Source organism: Orycteropus afer, unplaced genomic scaffold (assembly GCF_000298275.1).
Source record: "Orycteropus afer afer isolate SDZICR_OR568_19922 unplaced genomic scaffold, OryAfe1.0 scaffold00013, whole genome shotgun sequence".
In the NCBI taxonomy this organism is placed as follows: Eukaryota; Metazoa; Chordata; class Mammalia; order Tubulidentata; family Orycteropodidae; genus Orycteropus; species Orycteropus afer.
This window is the reverse complement of record NW_006921600.1, coordinates 14,808,147-14,833,547: the sequence shown is the minus strand read 5'-3', so window position 1 is coordinate 14,833,547 and position 25,401 is coordinate 14,808,147. Positions and strand designations below refer to the sequence as shown.

At 39.7% G+C, this 25,401-nt stretch overlaps 1 protein-coding gene across 1 annotated transcript in view; it reads left to right on the top strand.

The window, feature by feature from the left end:
* HHAT (hedgehog acyltransferase) overlaps positions 1 to 25,401 on the top strand; it is a 721,086-nt gene that overhangs the window by 135,370 nt on the left and 560,315 nt on the right. Inside the window, exons 4-5 of the mRNA XM_007953746.1 lie at positions 11,371 to 11,565; positions 17,991 to 18,206. Of these exons, the coding sequence (XP_007951937.1) occupies positions 11,371 to 11,565; positions 17,991 to 18,206 (411 nt within the window). The remainder of the gene's footprint in view (positions 1 to 11,370; positions 11,566 to 17,990; positions 18,207 to 25,401) is intronic.

Genomic DNA, 25,401 nt, shown 5'->3' with positions numbered 1-25,401 from the left:
CAATCCTACTTCCGTAGTGATACTGCCTCGGAAACCCAAAGAGGGGTCACTATGAGTCGGGGCCGACTCGACGGCACATAACAACAACATAACAAATTGTAAATGCTACTGATATCCTTATTTTCTTTTCAGCAATCTCTTTGGTAGTGTAGGGAATCCAACAGTTTTTTTGGTGTTGATCTTTTATTCCACCACTATGCTAAATCTCTCAATTAGTTCTACTCATTTTCTTGCTGACTGTCTTGGGTTTTCTATATATAGGATCATAACATCAGCAAACAGGGATAGTCTGACTTCTTCCTTGCCAATTTGGATGCCTTTGCTTTCCCTTTCTTGCCTTATTGCCTTGGTTAGGATTTCCAATACAAATTTGAATAGAAGTGATGATAGAGGGCATCCTTGTCTGGTTGCTGTTTGCAAGGGGAATGAATTCAGTCTCTCTCCATTGAGAATAATGTTGGCTGTTGGTTGTGCATAGATGCCCTTTATTATGTTGAGGAATGTCCCTTCTTTCTATCCCTATTTTTCTGAGAGTTTTTATAAGGAATGAGTGTTGCATTTTATCAAATGCCTTATCTGCATCGATTGATATGATCACGTGGTTCTTTTTTTCTATTTTACTTATGTGATGGATGATGTTGATTGTTTCTGTAATGTTGAACCATCCTTGCATACCTGGTATGAACCTACTTGGTCATAATGTATCTGTTTTTTTTTTTTTTTTTTTGGATATGTTGTTAGAGTCTATTGGCTAGGATTTTGTTGAATATTTTTTGCATCTATATTCATGAGGGATGTTGGTCTGTAGTTTTCCTTTTGAGGGATGTCTTTGCCTGGTTTTGGTACCAAGGTTATGCTTGCTTCATAAATGAATTTGGAAGATTCCATCCTTTTCTGTGTTCTGGAATAGCTTGAGTAGGATTGGTTTCAAAGTTCTTCTCTGAAAGTTTGGTAGAATTCTCTAGTGAAAATGTCTGGGCCAGGACTTATTCTTGTTGGCAGCTTTTTTATTTAATAATTTTATTTTAATTTCTCCTTTTGTTATGGATGTGTTCAAATTTTCTCCCTCAGCATGTGTTTGTTTATGTAAGTAGTGTATTTGTAAAAATCTGTCTATTTCTTCTAGATTTTCAAATTTTTTGAAATATAGTATCCTGATATTATCCTTTTTATTTCAGTTGATTCTGTTGTGACATTGCCCAATTCATTTCTTATTTGTGTTATTTGTATTCTCTCCCTCTTTTCCTTTGTTAAGTTTGCCAATTTTATTAATCTTTTCACAAAACCAACGTCTAATCTTGTTTCTATTATATTTCTATTTCCTGTTTCATTTATTACTGCTTGAATCTTTATTATTTCTTTTCTTCTGGTGACTACAGGCTCTTTTTGCTGCTTTTTAAAATAATTGTTGGAGATGTTGGTCAAAGTTTTGATTTTGGCTCTTCTTTTTTGATGTGTGCATTAATTGCTATAAGTTGGCCTCTGATCACTGCTTTTGCTTTGTCCCCAAAATTTTGGTATGTTGTATTTTCATTGTCATTTGATTCAAGGAATTTTTTCATTTCAGTTTTTATCTCTTTTATTACCCATTTTTTTTAAGGAGTGTGTCATTCAGTTTCCATGTGTTTGCTCTTTTTTCCATTGATCTTCCTATTGTTGATTTCTAATTTTATGGCATTGTGATCTGAGAAGATGCTTTGCAGTATTTCAGTGTTTTTAAATTTATTAAGGCTTGCTTTGTGGTCCAACATATGATCTCTCCTACAGAATGTCCCATGTTCACTGGAAAAGAATGTATATTGTGCTGTTGTTCGGTGAAGTGCTCTGTAGATGTCTATAAGGTCAAGTTGGTGGATTGTATTATTTAGTTCTTCTACATCTTTATTGAGTTTCTTTCTAGTTGTTCTATCTTTCATCAAAAGTGGAGTATTAAAGTCTCCTACTAATACTGTCAGGAGCTCTGGTAGTGTAATGCCTAAGGCACTTGACTACTAACCAGAAGGCTGGCGGTTCAAACCCACCAGCCACTCCTCGGAAGGAAGGTTGGGCAATCTACTTCCATAGTGATACTGCATCAGAAACCCAAAGAGCCTGGTCCAACTCGACGGTACATAACACCATAACACTAATACTGTGGAGTCATCTGTTTGTCTTTTCAGTTTTGTTAAAGTCTGATTTATGTATTTTGGGGCTTTTTCATTAGGTGCATAGATATTTATTATGGTTGTGCCTTCTCGATCAATTGATCCTTTAATCATTATATAATGTCTTTCCTTGTCTCTTATGGTTGTTTTTGTCTTAAAGTCAATTTTATCAGAAATTAGTATTACTACTCCTGCTCTTTCTTGATTGTCATTTGCTTGATATGTTTTTTCCTAACCTTTGATTTTTAGTCTGTTTTTGTCTTTGTCTCCAAACTGTGTCTTTTGTAGACAGCATACTGATGGGTTATGTTTTCTTATACAGTGTGCAACTCCCCATCTCTTGAGTGGTGCATTTAATCCATTTACATTCAGCGTAATGATCGACAAGTATGAATTTGTTGCTGTCATTTTGTTATATGTTTTTTCATGGTGTTTCTGATTTCTTTATTCCATATAATTTTCTATACTGAGTTCCTTTTGTTTAATAATCATGTTATCATTTTCTTTGTTGCTATTGTTTTATTATTGACTCAATGTTTGTGCTTCCCCTCATTTTAATTTTGAGGCAAAGGTTTATTATTTTTCTTTGAGTTTACCCTGTGTTTTATAATTTTCTTCTCCAACTTAGAATGTTGTTGTTGTTAGGTGCCATTAAGTCATCTCCGACTCATACTAACCCTATGACAGGAGAATGAAACACTTCCTGGTCCTGAACCGGCTCCATGATCTTTGCTATACTTGAGCCCATCGCTGCTGCCACCGTGTCAATCCATCTCTTTGAGGGCCTTCCCCTCTTTTATTGACCTTCCACCTTAGCAAGCATGACATCCTTCTCCAGGAAATAGTACCTTCTGACAACATGACCAAAGTAGGTGAGATGAAGTCTGCCCATTCTTGCTTCCAAGGAACATTCTGGCTGCACTTCCTCCAGGACAGACCTGTTAGTTCTTTTAGCAGTCCATGGTACTTTCAGCATTCTTTGCCAACACCACAACTCAAAGGCATTAATTCATCAGTCTTCCTTATTCATTGTTCAGCTCTCCATGCATATCAGGTGATTGAAAATATCATAGCTTGTGTCAGGCACACCTTAGTCCTCAAGGAGACATCTTTGCTCTTCAGCACTTGAAAGAGGTCCTTTTTAGTCAATTTGCCCAGGGCTATATGTATCGTCTGATGTCCTGACTGCTGCTTCCATTGCATTGATTATAAAACCAAGCAATGTGAAGTTTTTGACAACTTCAATCTTTTCTCCATTTGTCGTGATACTGCTTTATAGGTCCATTTGTGAGGATTTTTGTTTTCTTTGTATTGAGATGTAACCCATACTGCAGACTCTATTCTTCAGTCTTCATGAGTAAGTGCTTCAAGTCGTCCTCACTTTTAGTGCGCAATGTTGTGTTATCAGTGTATCGCAGGTCATTAATGATTGTTCTTCCATTCCTGATGCCATGTTCTTCTTTATATAATCCAGCTCCTTGGATTATTTTCTCAGCATACAGATTGAATAAATATGGTGAAAGGGTACAACCCTGACACACTCCCTTCTTGATTTTAAACCATGCAGTGTTGCCTTGTTCTGTTTGAACGACAGCCTCCTGGTCTATGTATAGGTTCCTCATGAGTACAATTAAGTGTTTAATTAAATGAGTACAATTAAGTGTTTAAGTTTAGAACAGTCTGTTCTATCTTGCAATTGTCTTGACTTCATTACCACTTAGAAGTTCTGTAAATACACAGTTATTTCCCTCTTCTTAGTTTGCAGTTGTCCTCATTTGCCAATTGATGTTTCTGGTTTCCTGTTTACAATCTTGTAAGTTCATTTTACTTTGGATACTTTCATGACTGGGTTGGTTTCTGGGTTATTTTATCATGTGTGTTAATGGTTGGTTGTTGTTTGCTGTTGTTGGTTCGCTGTTCAGAGGACTCCCTTTAGCATCTCTTGTTAAGGTTGGTCTGGTTTTTACAAGTTCCCTTCCTTTCTGCTTATCTGGAAATGTTGCCAGGCAGTTCTTGCTGAAGCTGCTCTTGATCACCTGTGAAGGAGGTTTGAAGAATATAGGTTTGCAAAACAAAGGAGGGAAGTCCATAGAGGAAATAAATATTCTAGTTCAGCTGGAGAGTCTTCTAGGAGACTTCACTGGAGTGACAAGGAGTAGGTTCTATTGCAGATGTCCACTTTCTCAGATTGATACCTTTGCTATAACAGTTGTTAAATATTTGAGATTTCACTCAATACAAGACAAGTTGCAAGAAACTCCTCTGAGTGGAAGATACACCGAGACTATGGCCCCTAGCTGCCCTTCAGGTCTGGAATTGAACCCACACCTGTGGTTTCCAGCCAAACAAAAGACAGGCATATGAGTTGAACATTTACCTCAAGTAGATACACTCCTTGGAGAGAACAATCATGGGAGAAAGAAGGGCTGCTTATGCACAGGGACACAGCTTAGGGGGCAGGAGTCCGTGGAGGGATGGACACTGGGAAGAGGTAACTGTGGGGAGGCTGTGGGAGGGGAACTGTTGCATTGTGGTAAACTGTGGTCAATGTCATGAGACAAAGTGTATGTGAACTGCTGTATGGAAAGTGAATTTGCTCTGTAAATCTTCACCCAAATCACAATTAAAAAAAAAAAAATTACCAGGTGTATAGTAGAGCTGACAAGGTACAAGGTTGTAGTCACATCTTGGCCATAGCCAGCTACTCAGATGGAGTGAGTAGTTGGACCTGTGAGCTTGGGAGCATGGTCACAGGGGACATAAAGCTCAATTGGCATAACATATTACACAAAAACATTGTTCCACATCCTACTTTGGTGAGTAGCAACTAGGATCTTAAAAAGCTTGCAAGCAGCCATCTAGATGCAATCATTGGTCTCTCCTTGTCCAGAGCAAAGAAGAATGAAGAATACCAAAGACTCATGGAAACAAATAGTTCAAGGGAGTGGTAAATCATGTGATCCTCAGCCTATATGCCTATGAGACCAGAAGAACTAGATGGTGCCCAGCTACCACTTTCACCAATCGGAGGGGGGTCAGTACAGGAGATCCTGGATAGACTGGGCGAACAATGTGGAACAAAACTCAAAATTATATTAAAAAAAAATAGGGACCAGGTTTGCTGGTCTGATAGAGCCTGGTGGAATCCTTGAGACCATGACTCCTAGCTGCCCTTCAGGTCTGGGATTGAACCCACTCCTGTGGCTTCCAGACAAACAAAAGACAGTCATATGAGCTGAACATTCACATTAGGTAGATACATTCCTTGGAGACAACAATCATGGGAGAATGGAAGGGCTGTGTATGCACAGGGAGACAGCTGGCAGGGCAGGAGTGCATGGGAAGGAAGGACACAGGGAAGAGGTAACTATGGGGAGGAAGTAGGAAGAGAGCTGTTGCATTGTGGGAAATTGCGGTCAATGGCACGAGACAAAGTGTGTATGAACTGCTATATGGAAAATGAATTTGCTCCGCGAAGTTTCACCCAAATCACAATAAAACAATTTTTAAAAAGAAAAAAAAAAAAAAGACTAGTTGCAAGAAACTTCTCTGAGTGTAAGATACGGAATGGGCATTGAGATGTCAAATGAGTTCCTTTTGTTCCAGCCACATTGCCTGAGAAGCCCTTGCTTGCAAGGGGTTAAATGGGACAAATAGAAACTTAGGAAAACAGTAGGTTTTCACATTATTGGGCCTTTTAGCTCCATATTTTGATGCTAACTTATCATTACTTTTAAGTCATAACTACCAGAGTTAATCTCAAGTATTGAGGAAGCATACCTTCTATCCATCCATCAATCCATCCATCCATCTGACTATTCCAAACACTCATTCATAACATTCATCCATTATTTGCTTGCTGTATACAGGTTGTTGTTGTTAGTTGCCACTGAGTTTATTTTGACTCATGGCAACCTCATTTGTTACAGAGTAGAATAGTTCCAAAGAATTTTCTTGGTTGGAAGCAGATCACCAGTATTTTTGTTTCACAAAGCTGCTGTGTGGGTTCAAACTGTTAACCTTTAAGCTGGTGGTTGAGTATAACAGTTTGTGTGACTTAGGGACTTTATATATCAGGTTGGATTTAATATATGGTAGGTTCTGGGCTTATCTTATTGTAATGTGAACAAGACAGGATTTTAGCCTTCGAAGGGAGATGATCAAGTGGAGGGGCAATTATACTCCATTTTGCGAATTGTTTTGATGTAGTAAACATAGGGAACAGAGGAGAAGGTCACTTAATTCAGCCTGATTAGACAGTCGGCACTGTGTCCCATCAGAAAGGCCCTGAGTGTTCTTCTTGTTGTTATGTGCCGTCGAGTCAGACCTGACTCGTAGCAACCCTTCCTTGGGTTTCTAAGGCAGTATCACTACGGAAGTAGATTGCCCCATCTTCCTTCTGAGGAGTGGCCAGTGAGTTTGAACCACCAGCCTTCTGGTTAGCAGTCATGTGCCTTAGGCACTACACTACTAGACTCGCTAGTCTGGCTTTACCTCAAGTTCCACAAAAATAGAGTCAAGAGCCTTGTAGTTTGGTAACTTTAAAAAATTTTTCATCTTCCCTTTCACCTTCTAACAGAAACTGAAGTACCTAGAATAAAGACAGTTGAAGGGAATCTGAGTATTTTGATGGGGATGGCATCACACACTTCAGTGAAGTTCTCTCAACCCATCTTATTCTTAAGCTTCAGGCCACTCATGCTTTGATACCTTTAAAGGAACATTGTACATTTAAATTAAAAATCATAATGAGATATCACTATATCCCTATCAAAGTGACTTAAAACAAAACAAAACAAAACGAACACACCAAATTCTGGTGAGTAGGTCGATAAACTGAATCACACATACATTGCTGGTGGGAATGTAAAATGCCATAGCCAATCTGGAAAACTGTTTAGCACTTTCTAGAAAAACTGGACATGCAGTTATCATATAGCTCAGCAATTGTACTCTTGAACTTTTATCCCAGAGATGTGAATATTTACTTTTGTATAAAAATCTGTGCATGAATGTTCATAAAAGTTTTATCCTTATTAGCCCCAAACAGGAAACAGCTTTAATATCCTTCAACAGGTAAATGGTTAAACAAACCATGGTACATATGTACCATGGATTACTACTCAGCAGTAAAAAGGTACAAACTACTGATATATGCAGCAACTTGGATGACTTTCTAAGAAACTATGCTGAGTGAAAAAGCCGATTTCCAAAGATTACATATTATAGGATTTTGACATGACACAATTTTAGAAATGGATTTCTAGGGGTTAGGAGTGTGGGGTGTGGGAGCAGGAGAGGAATGTAGTCACAAAAGGCCAACAAGGGGGATCCTTGTGGTGATGGAATTGTATAGTATCTTGACTATGGTGGTAGATACTCCATCTACACATGGGGAAAAAATTTATAGAACTAAACACACACTCACACACACAAATAAGTACAAGTAAAACTTGAGAAATCAATAATATCTGTGATTGTATCAGTGCTAATATCCTCGTTGTGAAATTATACTATAGATTTGCAAAGTGTTATCATTGGGGGAGATGGGAAACATGTACGAAGGATTTCTGTCTAATTTCTTATAACTTCATGTGAATATATAATTATCTCAATAAAAATTTAAATAAAAATAGAGCCTTGTGTAAAAGTAGTACTTTATTAGAATTATTACAACAGTAAATAAAGGTCATGTTTTATTTTCATACTTTATTTGTAATCTGCATGAGTCTTTAGTATTTCTTTTCAAAGGACCAATCTATATCAATCTTTGAATCTCTCAGTTTAGATGAATTGGACTATTTTGACATTTAGGTGGAATTTTAAAACTTGGGCTTGACACTGAGTATGTGTGTGACCAAAACATTATGTATATGCCCAGATCACCCTGAGAGCTTGGAAAAAATCTTAATGTCCTTCTAGTGATGGATCAGAAGTGTTGATTTGGAATGCAGTCGAATGAATTTTATTTGTTATTTTTGAAATGTTAAAAAATTTCTGGCCTACTGATTGCCAGAGGCTTCACATCTGGTAATTATTTTACTTAAGAGGTAGACAAAATGTCAATAAATATATAAGCACATTTGGAGTAGAGTTAGGTGGGATAGAACTTTAGAACTTTACATATAAAGTCGGTGTTCGAAAGACTTGGAAGAAGCCCTACTGCTTTGCAAGGAAGCAGACCCTTCATGATGCCCCATGGACTGTGAAGCAATGTCACTCTTCTTCTCCTAGACTCTTCTGGGTATGACTTCCTCCAGTTCTAGGCATGGGTGTGGGAGGGATTGTGCCTGAAAGAGTTGTGGCCTTAAAACTGTATCTATAGTAGGAACTGCCCTTCTCTGATGCTAGTCAGAGAACAGAGCATGGGTGGTTTGTTAATCATGCTATATCCAGATTTTATTCATGTTTTCTGGGATGAGATTTCAATTGTATTTTTAGAGATGATGCATGAAAATTAATATTTTAATGAGAATTTAATTTATACAATAGGTTTGTATATGTGATTCTTATTGCCTCACCCATATCCTTTCTTTTTCCTCACTTGCTCTCCATTAATGTATATAGTAAGTAGAATTGTTTGTACCTATAGAGGAGAGTAAGTGGGTTAGTAGAGAACATGAGGTTAATATGAGAATATTTCCCGTGATGTCTCAGAGAGAACAGCATTACGAGTTGTCTCCCTGCACTGGTGGTGTTTGGCAGGAGGAAGACACTGGAGGTTGAGAATATGGGACAAATTTGTCTGCTTCAAAGTAGCTTTTGAGAGAACAGTTAAATTCATCATAGAATCTCTCAAGCAAATGGGGTTTGCACAGCACGATTAAGTATTTCCTAAAGGTTCTTTCAGCTTTTTCCAAGTTGAAGTCACTTTAGTCTGTGGTAAATTCTCAAATGAATCCCAGCAAACAGGTTTTTTTTTTTTTTTCCCTTAAATGGATCAAATAACACTTAATAAAAGTGTAGCTGTATATATGTATATGTGTAGCCATGCATGTGCAGAAATAATTTTAAGTGGTAAACCTTGTAGGTCAGATTGAAAAAGAATGTTCTTTTTTCACTTGTTAAAACTACCTCTGAAAATAATTTTTGGCAACCTTGTTCCTTCTAATTGGACTTTGCCCAGAGGTGAGTGGTTGGGGGAAAGTTTGAAGGAAATTTATGTGGCTGTTTTCTGTGGGTAGTAGGATGGAAAAATAGTAAAAATGAACTCCAGATTTTACTGATTCTCTTGGCAGTTAAAAATGGCTGACCTAGTCTGGCATTTAAAATGTTGCCTCTTGGGGTGGAGTGTAGCTTTGGGCAAGCATAGTACTTGGACAATATTTTGGTGGAAGAGTTAATGTCAAAGGATGGAACTTAACGATTTATACTCCATGTCTCTTTTCCTGAAAGAAGTCTTTTCTGCTCACAGGAATACCTAAATTCAGGCAGTATCTTACAAATGTCTTAAATACCATACCATACTGATACCATAGTATCAGTATTTTTACCTCAGTGTATTTGTAGAAACTACATCTTTCAGGGCACACCCATAAGGCACATCCTGTTTCCCTGTTGGAATAACAACTAATATTTATACAGCCCTTACTATGTGTGTAGACTCTGTACAAGGCATTTTACATACATTAGCTTATTAAATCTTCACAACAGCCTCATGAAGTCAATATTGTCGTCTGTATATGAAAAAACTGAAGCACAGAGAAATTAAACAACTTAACATAAGATCACACAATTAGTTAACGGAGCACCAGAATTTGAAATTAGGCAATCGGGCTTTAAAGTTTGAGTAAGTAAACAACTACAATATATTGCCTCTCAAACAATGTTAAAAGATTATTGTGATTTTTTAAAATAAAGACCTATCAGCTGTATATGACCAAGATTATGCTATAAACAAAGACATTAATTTATCTAGTATTCAATGTCAATGACTATAAAACTTGCTACTAAAAGGAAAAGAATTCTCCAATTCTCCTATGATGTTTATAAACATATAAATCAGATTGCCTGTGCAAAATTCCTCAATATCACATAAAGCAGGTAAGATAAAATTCTATATATTAAGCTAATAAAATGTAACTAAGTATTTAATTTAAAATCTCAGAATTAGACTTAGAAGGCATTTTCTGACTTGGATGGCCTAGTTTTCTCAAGAAGACTCTGTAGAAATATATACCAATATTTTCTTTCACCTTCATATTTGAAGGATAGTATATATTTGGTGCAGTGTTCCAGGTTGGCAAATATTCTCCTTGACAAATTTAAAGGTGTCATTCCACTGTCTTCTGGCTTCCATAATGGCTGTTTGAAACATCAGCTAAATATTTTACTGTTGTGGGATCCAGTGGTCTGAGTGGCTTTGGCTAAAGATAAGAGAGTGGCTACTTGCTTCTGGGCAGACCTGAAGAAATTCTGGAGATCTAGGGGTCAACCAGCCACTCCTCGGAAGGAAGGTTGGGCAATCCTACTTCCGTAGTGATACTGCCTCGGAAACCCAAGGAGGGGTCGCTATGAGTCGGGTTTGACTCGACAGCACATAACAACAACAACAAAGGGGTCAACCAGAATTTGCTCTGGAATTAATGTGAAAAGTCCCTTTGAATCCTTTTTGTCTGTGTTTCACCAAATTTCCAGGAGAGTGAAGATATTTGTCGCTAAACATTGTTGTGGTCAGAAGGGACCAGTCCCTGGAGAAGAATATGTTGTTGTTGCTATCAGTCAGGTCCAACTCAACAGCACTTAACAACAACAACAACATATTCTGCAATGGCTGCAACAGTGGGCTCAAGCAAAGCAAGGAATGTGAGGATGGCTGAGGACAGGGCAGTTTTTCGTTCTGTTGTACATAGTTGCTATGAGTAAGAGTTGACTTGTGGGCACCTAACGATGGCAACAAATATTATTCAGGAGCTCTGGCTACACAGTGGTTGAAGCATTTAGCTGCTAACCAACCGATTGGTGGTTCGAACCCACCAGCTGCTCCATGGGAGAAAGATGAGGCAATCTGCTTCCATGAAGACTTATAGGCTTGGAATCCCTATGGAGCAGTTCTACTCTGCCCTACAGGGTTGGTATGAGTCGGAATTGACTCAACGGCAGTGGATTTAAATATTATTCTTGTACATGTGGATCATTTAATAGTACTATGTGTGAGCTCATGTCTCTCTTTTCTTCCCTCCCTTTCTCCGTCTGTGCCTCTGTCCATGCCCCTCCCTGCCTGCAGCACAGACCCTGGATTCTCATGGTCTATGGAATGTGGGCCTGCTGGTGTGTGCTGGGGGCCCCAGGTGTGGCTATGGTTTTTCTCCATACCATGATATCCTTCTGTGTGGCCCAGTTCCGGTCGCTGCTCTTGTCATGGCTCTGTTCTCTTCTCCTGCTTTCCACCCTGAGGCTGCAAGGAGTGGAGGAAGTTAAGGTAAGTTTCTTTGTCTTACCCTTGAGAAGAAGAGGGCAGTTCCCTGATGCCAAGAGATGGCTTTGTTTTCAGACAAGTATCTGTTGAGGAACCTTGATGGGGCTCCCCCTAGTGGCCAAATAAGATTAATACATGTGAACTCTGGCCTTGATTCTGCAGTCTTTTTTTTTTTTTAAATACATGACTATATCCTAGTTCTTTGGGGCTGACCTAGTACTTTTTCCCATTTTGGTAGGGATGGATGTCAGATTTCACAAGACAGAGAGTCAGGGCAAAGGGAAAAGAAAGTAATAGCCCCCCTGGCATTTAATAACGTTATCTATAGAACGCTCTAAATTTATTGGAAACTCTCATGTTCCTTATCTCATCTGATGCCAACAATAGAAAGGATTCTTCTTCTTAGATGATGAGACAGATTTATTGAATATTTACTCATGTACCCACTCCCTGGAAGCTCTTTGAATTTAGAAAGTTAAAACAACATGTTTTGCCCCAAAAATACAGATTAAGCTTTCATTCTTGTAAGCCCAAAGTAATCTTGACAAATACAATTGTGTATTAATTTTTTTTGTGCTTATGGAGGAGGACATAGGATCAAAATCCCACTTTGGTAGAGCTTTTGTTTGCATTGACAGAATTTTCTTTTACAGGGGTTTATATACTTGGTTTTATTTTTTCTTAGCCACAAGAACAGAAAATTTTTAAATTTTTATTTTGTAAGTGGACAGCAGCTTTGGCCCAGGAAATATTGGAAGACAATGAGATGCTGCTCTAAGGTTAGGGCTTTGGTCCAATGCTGAGCTGATTGCACTGATCCGTGAATCCCTTGTGCACTGAGCTTTGTTGTTCTTGTGACATGTTCTCTGATCACCTCCTGGGAAGTTGAGCAGCATCCCTGGACAGCTCCAGACTGTCTGGCTGTCTTTGGTAACTTGATTAGTAACCCAGTATGTAAGCTTAGGACTTGGTAGGACTACTCAGACTGTCTGTGTGTCTTTCCTTTCTTCTCTTTCTGGTGGTGCAAATGGATAACATGCTCAGCTGCTAAACAAAAGATTGGAGATTTAAGTACAATGAGTCTGGATTCTTTGAGATTATGAAGTTCTTTCCACATTTTTCTTCCTTTTTTATCACATCTGTCTATTGTGACCCTGACCAGAATGTTCAATAGTGGGAGCTGGGTACCACCTAGTTCTTCTGGTCTCAAGGTAGAGGAGGCAGTGGTTCATGGAGACAGTTAGTCCTGTAGTCCAGTTACTTCTCTAGTTCTTGAATTTCCTTCTTTCTCTTTTGCTCCAGACAAGTGGAGATCAATATTTGTATCTTAGACAGCTGTTTGCAATCACAAAAATTGAAGTTTTTTTTTTCTGTTATGCTATCTTAATTTTTATGCACCCTTACCAATAAGAAACGCCTATCTACCTCCAAAAAAATCAGCCGCTGAAAATCTTGTAGAGCACAGTACCGCACTGACACATGTGACATCATCATGAGTTGGAACTGACTTGGTAGAAACTGGTTTTTACTGGGCTTCTTTGGTGCCGGGCTCTGTGCTATCTGCAGATTTCTCACTATGTATCTGTAATATAACGTAGATCTCTGCTGCTTGCTTGCTTAAGTAACCCATGCATCTGGTCTTACAGAGTAGAATATAAATTTGAGGGTAGGAGTAGTATTCCTTAGGTCTTTTATGTTTTCTCATGGGACTGGGTACAGGACTGCATGCAAGCAAATACTCTGAGGATACCTGATGATGGAGGCAGTGTACATACTGGAGACTAAGGGGATAGGAGATGGGAGGGGTATGTGCAGTGTCCCACCTGCTCTGTATGATGCTGGTCACTTAGATGCTGCTATTCCTGTTTCCCAGGTCATAAGGGTCAGCAGCTCTCTGAATGGTATAAGATGCTAACAGATTTGTTTTCTTTATAGATGAGGCCCTATTTTATTTCTTACCCTCACCTTGGAAATATTCCTCGCACAGAAAATCATGGGAAGGTTTTGATATTTTTACTATTGTCAAAGTAGAATTGAAACTCCTAGATATCTTTATTTTTGTTTATTCATTCATTCATTAATTTGCTGGGACTTAGAATTGGCATATCCTGAATTAGCACAATCATGGGCAAGAACCTGGACCAGGAGCCAATAGATAATCTGGTTCCTAGTCTCTTCTATTCACTGTCCCAGAGTGGAGGGACCCTGGATCTGGATTTCATTTTCTGGAAATGGGCAATAACTGCCTTCTTCATGGGATTATTCTGAGGATCTAACAAGATAATATATTTTAAGCAATTTTGTAAAAATTGTAACATTTTGAAAATTCAAGTATTAAGGGTATAAGTGAAGTGTTTATTTGAAGTTACAGTAATAAAAGCTACTGCAGGGAAAGCCCATTTTGTGTCAGGTACTTTATATCATTTTACTTTTGGTGAACGTATACACAGTATACCATTCAACAATTTCTACTTATGATGTTCAGTGACATGGGTTACATTCATCACATCGTGTCAATGTTCTCATTATTTCTGTTCTGGTTGTTCCATTTCCACTAACTTAGTCTCATTGCTCATACAGGTAATTTTTGAAAAAATACTTGAGGGTGACATTCTTATTTTTTGAGCTAACGTGTTATTTAGTTAAAAGGTGACTTCAGGGGATAGTTTTGCTTCAAAGTTTAAAGTGTGTCTCAAGACAATAGTCTTGGGGATTCCTCCAGTCCCATTGGGTCCAATGAGTATGGATTCTTTGAGATTTTGAAGTTCTTTCCGCATTTTTCTTCCTTTTTATCACGTCCGTCTATTGTGATTCTGATCAGAATGTTCAATAGTGTGAGCTGGGCACCACCTAGTTCTTCTGGTCTCAAGGTAGAGGAGGCAGTGGTTCATGGAGTCAGTTAGTCCTGTACTCAAGTTACTTCTCTGATTCTTGGATTTCCTTCTTTCTCTTTTGCTCCAGACAAGTAGAGATTAATATTTGTATCTTAGACGGCTGTTTGCAGACACAAAAATTTAAGTTTTTTTTTTCCTGTTATGCTATCTTAATTTTTATGCACCCTTACCAATGGACTGTCACTAATACTTTAATCACATATATGAAAATCTAGATTTATGAGAGTAGATTAGATAGCAGATCTATCTTAACAAAAGATACTTGGCTCTCCAGAACTATTAACTAGGCAATCATTTAAGTAAGACCTCTCCAGTGTGCTTAAAAATGGATTTGTTATTTAAAAAAAAAAAAAAAAATTTATTCCTAACTTTTTTGGGACCTGGAAACAGTAGAAAACATATATTTATCACCTGTTGGAAGACAGTTAGCATCAGTTATGGATGTTTGTGGTGAATAAATATTCTGTTTGTTATGCAGATTGGAGGTTTGTTGCTTTGGGTTCCCATGCTTTTATACATGCAATTGTCTTGATCTGAACATCCTCTTTGTAGTTTATCTTCTGAACCCTTGGAAGTAGTGAAATCCTGGACATGGATTTGAAACCCTGCTCACTGGTTAGTTTTTCTTTGTAAAGCCTTAAGAGACCCTTAGCAACCAAATAACAATTGCTTCTCTATCTTAGTTCTATAGCTTATGTAACCAGTTAACCAGTTGCTGTCAAGTCAATTTCAACTCATGGTTGACCCTGTGTGTATCAGAGTAGAACTGTGCACCATAGGGTTTTCAGTGGCTGAGTTTTTGAAAGCAGATCACCAGGGCTTTCTTCTGAAGTGTTGCTGGGTGTACTTGTTTCTTCAGTCTCTTGGTTAGCTGCCAAGCATGTTAACTGCTTACACTACCCAGAGACTCCTTGTTGTTGTCAGGTGGCATGAAGTTTTTCCAACGCATAGTGTCCCCAAGTAAAATAGAACGAAACACTCCTGTCCTGTGCCATCCCCAAAGTTGTTGCTGTGCTTCAGCCCATTGTTGCAGCCACAGTGTCAATCCATCTCATTGAAAATCTTCTTTATTGCTAACCCTCTGTTTACCAAGCATAATGTCCTTCTCCAGGGACTGGTCTCTCCTCATAACATGTCCAAAATACATGAAACAAAGTCTTCTTTCATTGTACTTCTTTGAAGAGCATTCTGATTGTACTTCTTTGAAGACAGTTTTGTTCATTCTTCTGGCAGTCTGTGGTATTTTCAGTATTCTTTGCCAACACCATAATTCAAAGGCATCAATTCTTTTTCAGTCTTCCTTATTCATTGTCCAGCTTTCACATGCATATGAGGAGATTGAAAAGACCATGGCGACCTTTAGTCCTCAAAAGGACTCCATAACTTGTGTATATTTCCATAATATGTTTTTCTCATTATAAAAGCAACACATAGAAAATATGAAAAACAGCAAAAAACAAAGGTTATGAAATGATGCCTACTTATACTTTCCCTAATATTAGCATTGTATCACATTTCTAGTCTTTTTTTCTGCATGTGTAATTTTATACATGCTTATTACATTTTACATATATGTCTCCTTTACAAAAATCTACACACAGTGAGGATAGAGACTATTTCTTTTGAATATGTGTCTCTAAAGATTGTTTGGCTAATAGTGCTCAATTAAATGTGGAGCAGCCAGACCTTATCTCACCTACTTTGGTCATGTTTTAAGAAGGGGCCATTCTCTGGAGAAGGACATCATGCTTGGTAAAGTGGAGAGTCAGTGAAAAAGCAGAAGACCCTCAACAAAATGTATTGACACAGTGGCTACAACAATGGGCTCAGGTATAGCAAGGATTGTGGGGCTGGCGTAGGACTGGGCAATGTTTTGTTCTGCGTTGCTATGAGTTGGAGGGGACTCGATGGTACCTAACAACTTAAGTAAGATCTCTCCAGTGTTCACAGTGTCCACAACAACAAATATGGAGCCAACTTAATAACAAAAGAGCAAATTCTCATGAACTGCAGACTTTCTGGAGCCATGGAGGCTGGATGAACCCCTGAAACTGTTGCCTTGAAATAATCCTTAAACCTTAAACCAAACATATCCCTGAAGTCTTCTTTGAAAAACCCAAGCAGTAGTTTAACTTAACTAGTAAAAAAATGTCTGCTGTGAGCATTATGCTCTTTTAAGAACCATCTCTATGGAATCCAATTGACAACAACTATGAAGATTAGATAGGAACCTTAGGGGGCAGTGAATTTATGTTAATGGGGGAGGAACATCTCAGCAAAAAGAGGGTGGGAATGGTTGCATAACTTGAAAATGTAATCAATATCTCTAAATAGTACATGTAAAAACTGTTGAATTGATGTATATTTTGCTGTGCATATTTGCAACAATAGCACAATACATAAAAAAAATTAAAAAGAAAAGCAAATATAAAAGATATGTTCTGACATTTATAAGCATCTCTTTGTCTTCAAAATTGTTGAAGGAACTGAGTATCAGCTGAGTGTGGCTTATCTTCATGTTATCCATTGGACATATCTGAAAGTTGTATATCCTGGAAAGCCAGCATTGTATCTGTATTAGGCCTAATGCTAAGTTGATGGTTGATGTGAGAGAGATACTTTTCCTAATGGTCATTATGCTAACTACTTGTTTTGATAACTAATGACATTTACCTGATGTTCATTGGCTCTCAGCTCCCTTTATTTATTTATTTATTTATTAAAATACCATTTTATTGTGTTTAAGCTAAAAGTTTACATAGCGAATTAGCTTCCCATTTGAAAATTTCTATACAAATTATTAAGTGATATTGGTTATATTTTCCAATACGAGTCCTCATTTTCAAGGAACCCTGGTGGCACAGTAGTTCAGCACTCAGCTGCTAACTGAAAGGTCTATGGTTCAAAGTCACCAGCCACTCTGCAGGAGAGAGATGTGGCAGTCTGCTTTTGTAAAGATTGCAGTCTTGGAAACCCTATGAGGCAGTTCTACTTTGTCCTGTAGGATTGCTGCGAGTCAGAATCAACTTGACAGCAGTGAGTTTGTGGTTTGGGTCACCATTCTCATTCATTCATTCCATTCTGGTTGTTCTATTTCCAGCACTCTAGCTTCCCTGCCCCTTAACTTTCTCATACTTGCTTTAGAGTAATTTTTGAGCCTTTGATCTTCTGTTGATGATTTTTTTAAAGGAGCTCGTTACTCATGGATGATATGCTTTACTTTATGAACCAGTCTGTTATTTAGATAACAGGTGACCTCAATGGATCATTTTGGGTTAAGATTCAAATCTCAGAACAAAAGTCTCAGGGAGTCTTCCAGTCTCAACTCGTCCAAAATGTCTGAACTGTTTAAGAATTTGAGTTCAACTGGGCTCCCTTGATAGTATAGCTGCTCTTTCCGTGAAAGAGACCTCCTTCTCAGGATCTTCTGGGCTTCTCTGATAAAGGTGGACATGGTAGCCAGTATTTGTTTTATTGATTGGATGATATCCCTTCTTTCCACTCAAGGGCTGTTCTTTCCTTTTGACGTTGCAGAGAAAGTGGTACCAGACAGAAAACGAGTACTACTTATTGCAGTTCACACTGACCGTCCGCTGCCTCTACTATACCAGCTTCAGCCTGGAGTCATGCTGGCAGCAGCTGCCCACTGAGCGTGTTTCCTACTCCTTCCCCTGGATGTTGGCCTATGTCTTCTACTACCCAGTCTTCCACAACGGGCCCATCCTCAGCTTTCCGGAGTTCATCAAACAGGTACAGCCCACTGGGGAATGGCCTGGGATTCTGTAAAATAATCCTCTCTCCTTTCTGCTCTGGTCCTCTAGGTGATCTTCAGTGTTGTCTTTCAGGTGTGCCCCACTTTGAAAATAAGACTACCAATACCCATAAGTGAAAAAAAAAAAAAAAAAAAACAAGCAAACTTGTTAATTATCTTGATTTTTAACATAATAAATGAAATATTTAAGGGGAATAAAGGCTCCCAATAAAGGTTAACCCCTTCTACTGTATGTTTTAGCTCTAAGAGCTCTCACTCCAATTCTCAGTGTATTGTGGAAACGAGGGTTAATAATGAGGAGCACAGCAAGGAACTTAGGAGTAGGGTCTGCACTGCAGTGAAATCCTAGGAAAAGGGAAAAATTGATTCTGATCACATTATTTGAAACAACAGAAACTGTCTAAGCTGTTGGTAGCAAATTGTATGTTCCATTCTGTTTTCATAAGCCATTATAAAATAGCTCTGCCATAGCCTAGGAAGTATTGTTCAGAGTGACCTAGATGAGATTAACAGAGCAGTGCTGAAGGAAGCAAGGGAACAGGAATAAAATGCTCAAGGACAGTAGTGCCTATGGGGACTGGGTGCCTGGTTCTCCCCTTTCACCTGTCTTCTTTGGACAGCATCCTTGTCTGAGGTTCCACTCAAACTGCCTTTGCTTTTCTCTCCTCACTTTTCCTCCCATTTTGGAACTTTTTTCAGCACAGAGCTAGCTTCACAGAACATGTTTGTTAAGTGAATTCACCTAAGGTGGTGGTAGCTGCTGTGGAGTTGATCACTCCCCAAAACCCTATGGGACAGAGTAGAACTGACTGCCCCGTAAGCTTTTCTAAGCTGTCATCTTTATGGAAGCTGATCACCAGGTCTTTGTCTTGTGGAGTGGCTGGCTGGGTTCAAACTGCCAACCTTCCCGTTTGTAGCTGAGTGCTTAACTGGCATGCCACCAGGGCTCCTTAACAGGCACCTGTTGTTGTGTGCTGCCAAGCTGATTCTGACTCATAGTGACGCCATGTGACAGAGTAAAACTGCTCCGTAGACTTTCTTAGGCTGTGGTCTTTCCAGAAGCAGATTGCCAGTGGGCTCCTTTCTCTTGCAGTGGGTTCCAATCTCCAAGCTTTTGTTTAGCAGCTGCAAGTTTGACTGTGCCAGCAGTGATCCTTAACCTAAGGTGTTACTAATTAATAATAGCTAAAACAATGTTTCTTAAGGGACATTTCTACCCCAAGCCTCTTAATAAAAGGAAACATCCTGACAGAGGGGAGAATAATAACATTTATCTTCCCCCACTCCCCACCACCCTGGGCTTTGGGGCTAGGCACAATGTGCAGGGAAGGCAGCAGCAACAATCATGCGGAGGTGCATAGAATAGTATGGAAGGTGCCCCCTGGCAAACAGGAGAGTTCTTAGAAATCTCCTATATTCACTTACCCATTGAGTTTCCAAGGCAGTAAATCTTTATGGAAGTAGATTGCCCAGTCTGCCTTCCATGGAGTGGCTGGTGGGTTTGAACCGCCAACCTTCTGGTTAGCAGTCAAATGCCTTAGGCATTATGCCACTAGAGCTCCTTTACTAAATTATGTAGTCTATTTAGAAATATATTTCATCATTATAACAAAAATGTAATGCTCTAAATTTGCTAGTTAAATTAGTTTCTTTTCTTTGCCCCTCTATGAATTCTTAAGTAAAATTAATATTCTAGGAAGAGCTATGTTTAGCATCTGTTTTCTCATACTTCAGTTTGGGTTACATAGGTTCATTCTTTTGTCATAAAGACAAAAAAGAAGAAAAATGAAATCTGTGTTAGAAAATTGTCTTTAAAATTACTGTATAAAAGATGGAGGTAGTGCATTGATAGCAGCTCATCTTCTAACTCAGTGGTTGTTACAGTGTGGTCCCTAGACCAACAGCATCAGCATCACCTGGAAACTTGTTAGATGTGATTTTCTAAAGTCCATGCTCTAGACCTACTGCGTTAGAAACTCTGGAGGTAGAGCCCAGCAATGTATTTTACCAAGCCCACCAGGGGATTCTGAGTTTGAGAACCAGTAACCAGTTGCTGTTGAGTGGATTTTGACCCATGGTGACCCTATGTGTGACAGAGTAGAACTGTGCTCCATAGGGTTGTCAGTGGTTGATTGTTCAAAAGTAGATCACTACACTTTTCTTCTGAGGTGACTCTGGATGGACTTGCACTTCCAACCTTTCAGTTAGCAGCCAAAGCCTTAATCGTGCGCTAAGTTCCTCAGGAAGGAATGTGGCCAGGGAGGTGGTGGGAAAAGGGAAAGGACTTAGCAGCATCTAGTCTCAGGCACAGTGTAGAGTGGGTTCAGTCCCTCCAAGTTTTCTCTATTGCAATTTCCTTATCATTGTGAATTTTGAATTCTCCTGAATTTTCCAACCAGTAACTTTTAAATTAAGCATGCGTGTCCACACACACACACACACACACACACACACACCCTCTTCCAAGTCCTGATCATAATTCTCAGAGGGAACATAGAGTAAATTCAGTAGGAGGAAACACATTATTTTTCTAGCTGTTTTTTATCCCTAAGGAGCTTTTCCTTAGGGTGTTTGCATTTTGCTCTTATGCATTTTTTTTTTTTTTTTCACTTCTTGCCATCTCCTTTCAAATAGTGTCTTTTAAAGTAGAGCTGGGGTGTTAACAGGCCCATTGTAGGTTCCTATATCTACGTTACACAGTTGCTGAAGGTACCTACTGGGGCCCCTACCTCCTACAAGAAATAGGGAGTAAATGGGGAGGAGTTAACTGAAGAAGCTGATCTAGTAAGTGGAAGGAGGAGTCCTTCAGAGAGGCCAAGAGGAAAAGGCTGGGAGGTGGAGAGAGAGAGTGAACTGGAAGAGCAAGATTTTCTTTGTATTAGTCTTCAGTGAATGAATGAAATGCTTTCATATACAAGGATTAAAGCCATTGCTGTTGAGTTAATTCCAACTGGTAGTGACCCTGTAGGGCAGAGTAGAATTGCCCCACAGAGTTCCCAAAGCTAAGAAATTTTTATACAAGCAGACTGCCACATCTTTTATCTTTTTCCTGAGGAGAGTCTAGTGGGGTTGAATCACTGATCTTACGGTTAGCAGTCAAACACTTAACCACTGTGCCACCAGGGCTTCCTATACAAGGATTGGTAATTTTGAAATTCATGGTTCCACCAGATTGTCAGGTTAAATGGATAAGAGCAACACAAAGCAGGAGAATGAGGCTGTACCACCAGGGGGCAGCATAACCTTATTGTAGGAACCCATCGGAGTGGGAACTGCATCTTCCAGCTGGGAATCAGCAAACCACAGCTGATAAAAGGACACTGTTAGGCACATACCTAGAAAAGGTGTCTTCCACACAATTTTGTAACAGTAAATTTATATACACAAGGTGAGAGAAGTATCCATATACACAAGAATTCTTTATATACACAAGATCCAGAAGAGGTGTGGTGTATAATGTAAAGTATGTAAAATTTGTACCCATCAATCATAAGCAGGTAAACATTTGACTGTTAAGAAGTCCCAGCACCTTAAAAGGAAGAGTAAGTAGAAGGACCTCTAATGGCATCTAGAGTTTCAGCAACAAAGGAGCTCTGGTAATGTAGTACCTAAGGCACTTGACTGCTAACCAGAAGGCTGGTGGTTCAAACCCACCAGCCACTCCTCGGAAAGAAGGTTGGGCAATCTACTTCCGTAGTGATACCACCTCGTAAACCCAAAGAGGGGTTGCTATGAGTCAGGTCTGACTGGACGGCACATAACAATAACAATAACAACAACAACAACAACAACAAAAAGGCCCTGTCTTTCTTTCCTTGGTCCTGTGGAACTCAGATACTGAGTCAGGGGTGAGACAGAGATCTAGGGAAAGTCAGGACAAACGGTTTACTTGCTTAGTGTGGAGCTTGGAGCCACTACATCTTACTTTGAACAGGCTGAATTGTGGAGTGGGGAGAATCTCTGAGGGTGGGGAGGAGGGGAGGAGAAGGAGGTAGGTGAGCCTGAGTGTGGTAATTTCCTGGCTGCAGGCTGTACTCCTACCCTCAGGAGGGGAGCCCATGCTCTAATAGGGACCATGGGATGGTGGTTAAGGGGATATATAGACTGTAGCCCAAGTTCCTGGGTTTAAATCCCTGTTCTGCTTCAGCTTGAGAGCCTCTGGTGAGTTACTTATTTGTATCTGTTTCCTTATTTGTGAAATAGTAAGAATAATAGTACTTCTCTCACAGAATTGTTGTGAAGAATAAATTATTTAAAATAGTTAACGTGTTTTGGCTTTGTATAAACACTATATAAAAATAGAGGTCCCTGAGGGGTGCAAAGTATTAATATATTGGAGGTTCAATCTACCCAGAGGCACCTTGGAAGAAAGGCCTGACAATCTACTTCTGAAAACTCAACCATTGAAAACCCTGTGGAGCACAGTTCTACTCTGACACACATGGGGTTGCCACGAGTCAGAATTGACTTGGTGGCGACTAATAACAATAATGTAAATATATATGAACACTATAATGAGTTAGCTATTGCTATTAATGTTAGTATTATCCCGAAATGTGTGGTAATTCTAGTGTTAGTTTAGGTGAGAACTGATACCCTGAGTGGCTAGTCTGGTACATGGGCATAACAGCAGGGGATTCTGGGCAGTGGCAGTAGTCCATCTACTGGGAAGAAAAACTCAGGCAGTTACTATAGGTACAAAGTAGACCCAGTCCCTGAGTGGCTGGTGCTGGCAACAGCTAAGCAGGCAGTCAATGCCCCAGACAGTCCAGGATTCGGGATGGATTCTGGCTCTAGAGGGCACCTGGAATAATAAAAATGGCAATGAATGATATTAACTGAGTACTTCCTTTGAGCCTGGTTCTACATGTTCTAACCCACTTAATCCTTGCAACAACCGTATGAAAGAATGATTCTGATGTTATTATCACATCTGACTAGGAAATGATTTGTTTACAGATGGGGAAACTGAGGCAAAGAGAGACTATAGAATGCAGATTGGAATGGGGGAAATAAAGACATGAGTCGTGACATGCCGACTTGGTGAACCTCACAGGAGCTAGAGAGAAGAGGGATTGTGGTCTGGTGGACGTGTGGCCTGGTGGACATGCGGCTCTGCAAGCACCAGACCAGATACCAGTTCTGTGGCAACAGCACCAACTGCAGATGCCACTGCTGTTTTGGCAGAGAAAACAGTATACCTCTGGCCTTGGTCTGGATGGCTGTGGAAGGCGACAAGGAGGGTCTGACTAGGAAATGATTTGTTGGGAGTAGGGAGTCCTAGAGTGGTATAAAGAGTTAATGTGCTCAGCTGCTAACCCAAATCTTGGAGTCCACCCAGAGGTGACTTGGAATAAAGCCCTGGTGATCTACTTCTAAAAAACTGGCTACTGGAAACCTTATAAAGCACAGTTCAACTCTGATACATGTGGGGGTGTGAGGTGGTTAAGTTTGTGTGTCAACTTGGCTAGGCCGGTTGAGTGGCTGGGCAGCTCGATGTAATTATTTCCTATGGTGAAATCTATTGGAGAAGCTGAGTAGCTGCTTTATGGATGTGGTCTGCTTCCCATATATAAGGAGCAGCTTGGCAATGGTCTCTAGCTTATGGCATGCTTGAACCCTGCACGTAGCTGAGTTGTTGTTCAGCAGCCTGCCATGCTCTGCTGATCTTGGCACTTGCAATGAATTTGAATCAGTGGCCTGCCGTGTTGTTTGGTAACATTGGGACTGTACCATTTTATTTGTTGACCTTGGTCTTGTTAACCTCAGCAGCCAGTAGCTGCCTCAGTGAAGAGACACCTCTAGCTTCAGTGGGCCAGGAGCAAGAGGCAGAGCTGAAGCCTAAGGTCGAGGGGATTTCACCCAGCCCCTAGAGCCTGGCACTTGGAACTTGGACTTCTAGCCTCCAAAAATTGTAAGAATAAACTCCTGTTTGTTAAAGCCATCCCGTTTGTGGTATATTCCTGTCAGAGCGGCACTAGGTAACCAGAACAGGGTGCCATGGCTCGGAGTTGACTTGATGGCCATTGATATTGGGAGTAGGGTTTATGGTCTCTGTCTACCAAATGGAAAGAAACCACTACTACCATGAAGGAGTAAGACTCTTGGCCACAGTTCCCCTAAACCCAAGCAAAGAGAAGCATAAGGGCTGGCAGCAGAGATGGCACAGTTGAACAGTTGGCTCTGGGTGAGGCTTTTATTTAGCTCTCCCAGACATATATATTATTTGTGTATGAAGGAAAAGAACCTTTTCATCTTTTAGAACTGTCATCTTTAATCATTAGAAGAGTGCTGAAAGAGAGAGAATGGCTTAACTATTCTGTTTTATGCAATTTGCATGAAATGAGCTTTTAAAATATAATATGTTTTAAAGTGCACTTTGCAAATGAGTTAATATGTATTTTTTTAGTGGTGCCTTAACTAAAAATCCCCACTGATGGCAGTTTCCACTGGTCTGAATGTTGGCACTTCCCCAGGTTTGAAATAGCTCAAATGAAATACTTTGCATGCAGGTAAGAGAGCCAGCCCTGCTCCTCAAGTGAGCTGTGTCCTGATGGACTGATGAGGGGCAGATGCTACATTTTTTAAATAAAGGGGAGTTGACTAGATTGAAGGTATAAATGGACTGTGGTAATGACACAGCTAGAAAGAAAGACAACCTTTTTTTCCCACTTGGTGAAAGCAAATAGAATGAAAAATTGGATTCTTTTCTTTCTGCTGTGTTTATTTGTGCAATTAGAGGCATCCAGTTTCAAACAGGCAGCACTGCAGAGAAAAGTCCAGCCCTTTCGGTCCTGTAGAAACCAAAAAAATAAAAAAAGAAGAAAAAAAGGAGCTCTCTGTTTCTCCTCGGAAGAAAGATGGGACAGTCTACTTCGGTAGAGATTTGTTGTTGTTGTTGTTGTTAAGTGCCGTTGAGTCATTTCTGACTCATAGCGACCCCATGCACAGCAGAACGAAACACTGCTCGATCCCGCGCCAGCCCCACAATCCCAGCTATACCTGAGCCCATCATTGCAGCCACCGTATCAATCCATCTCCTTGAAGGCCTCCCCCTCTTTCGTTGACCCTCCACCCTACCAAGCATGACATTCTTCTCCAGGGAATGGTCCCTTCTTACAACATGACCAAAATAGGTGAGACGAAGTCTGGCCATTCTTGCTTCCAAGGAGC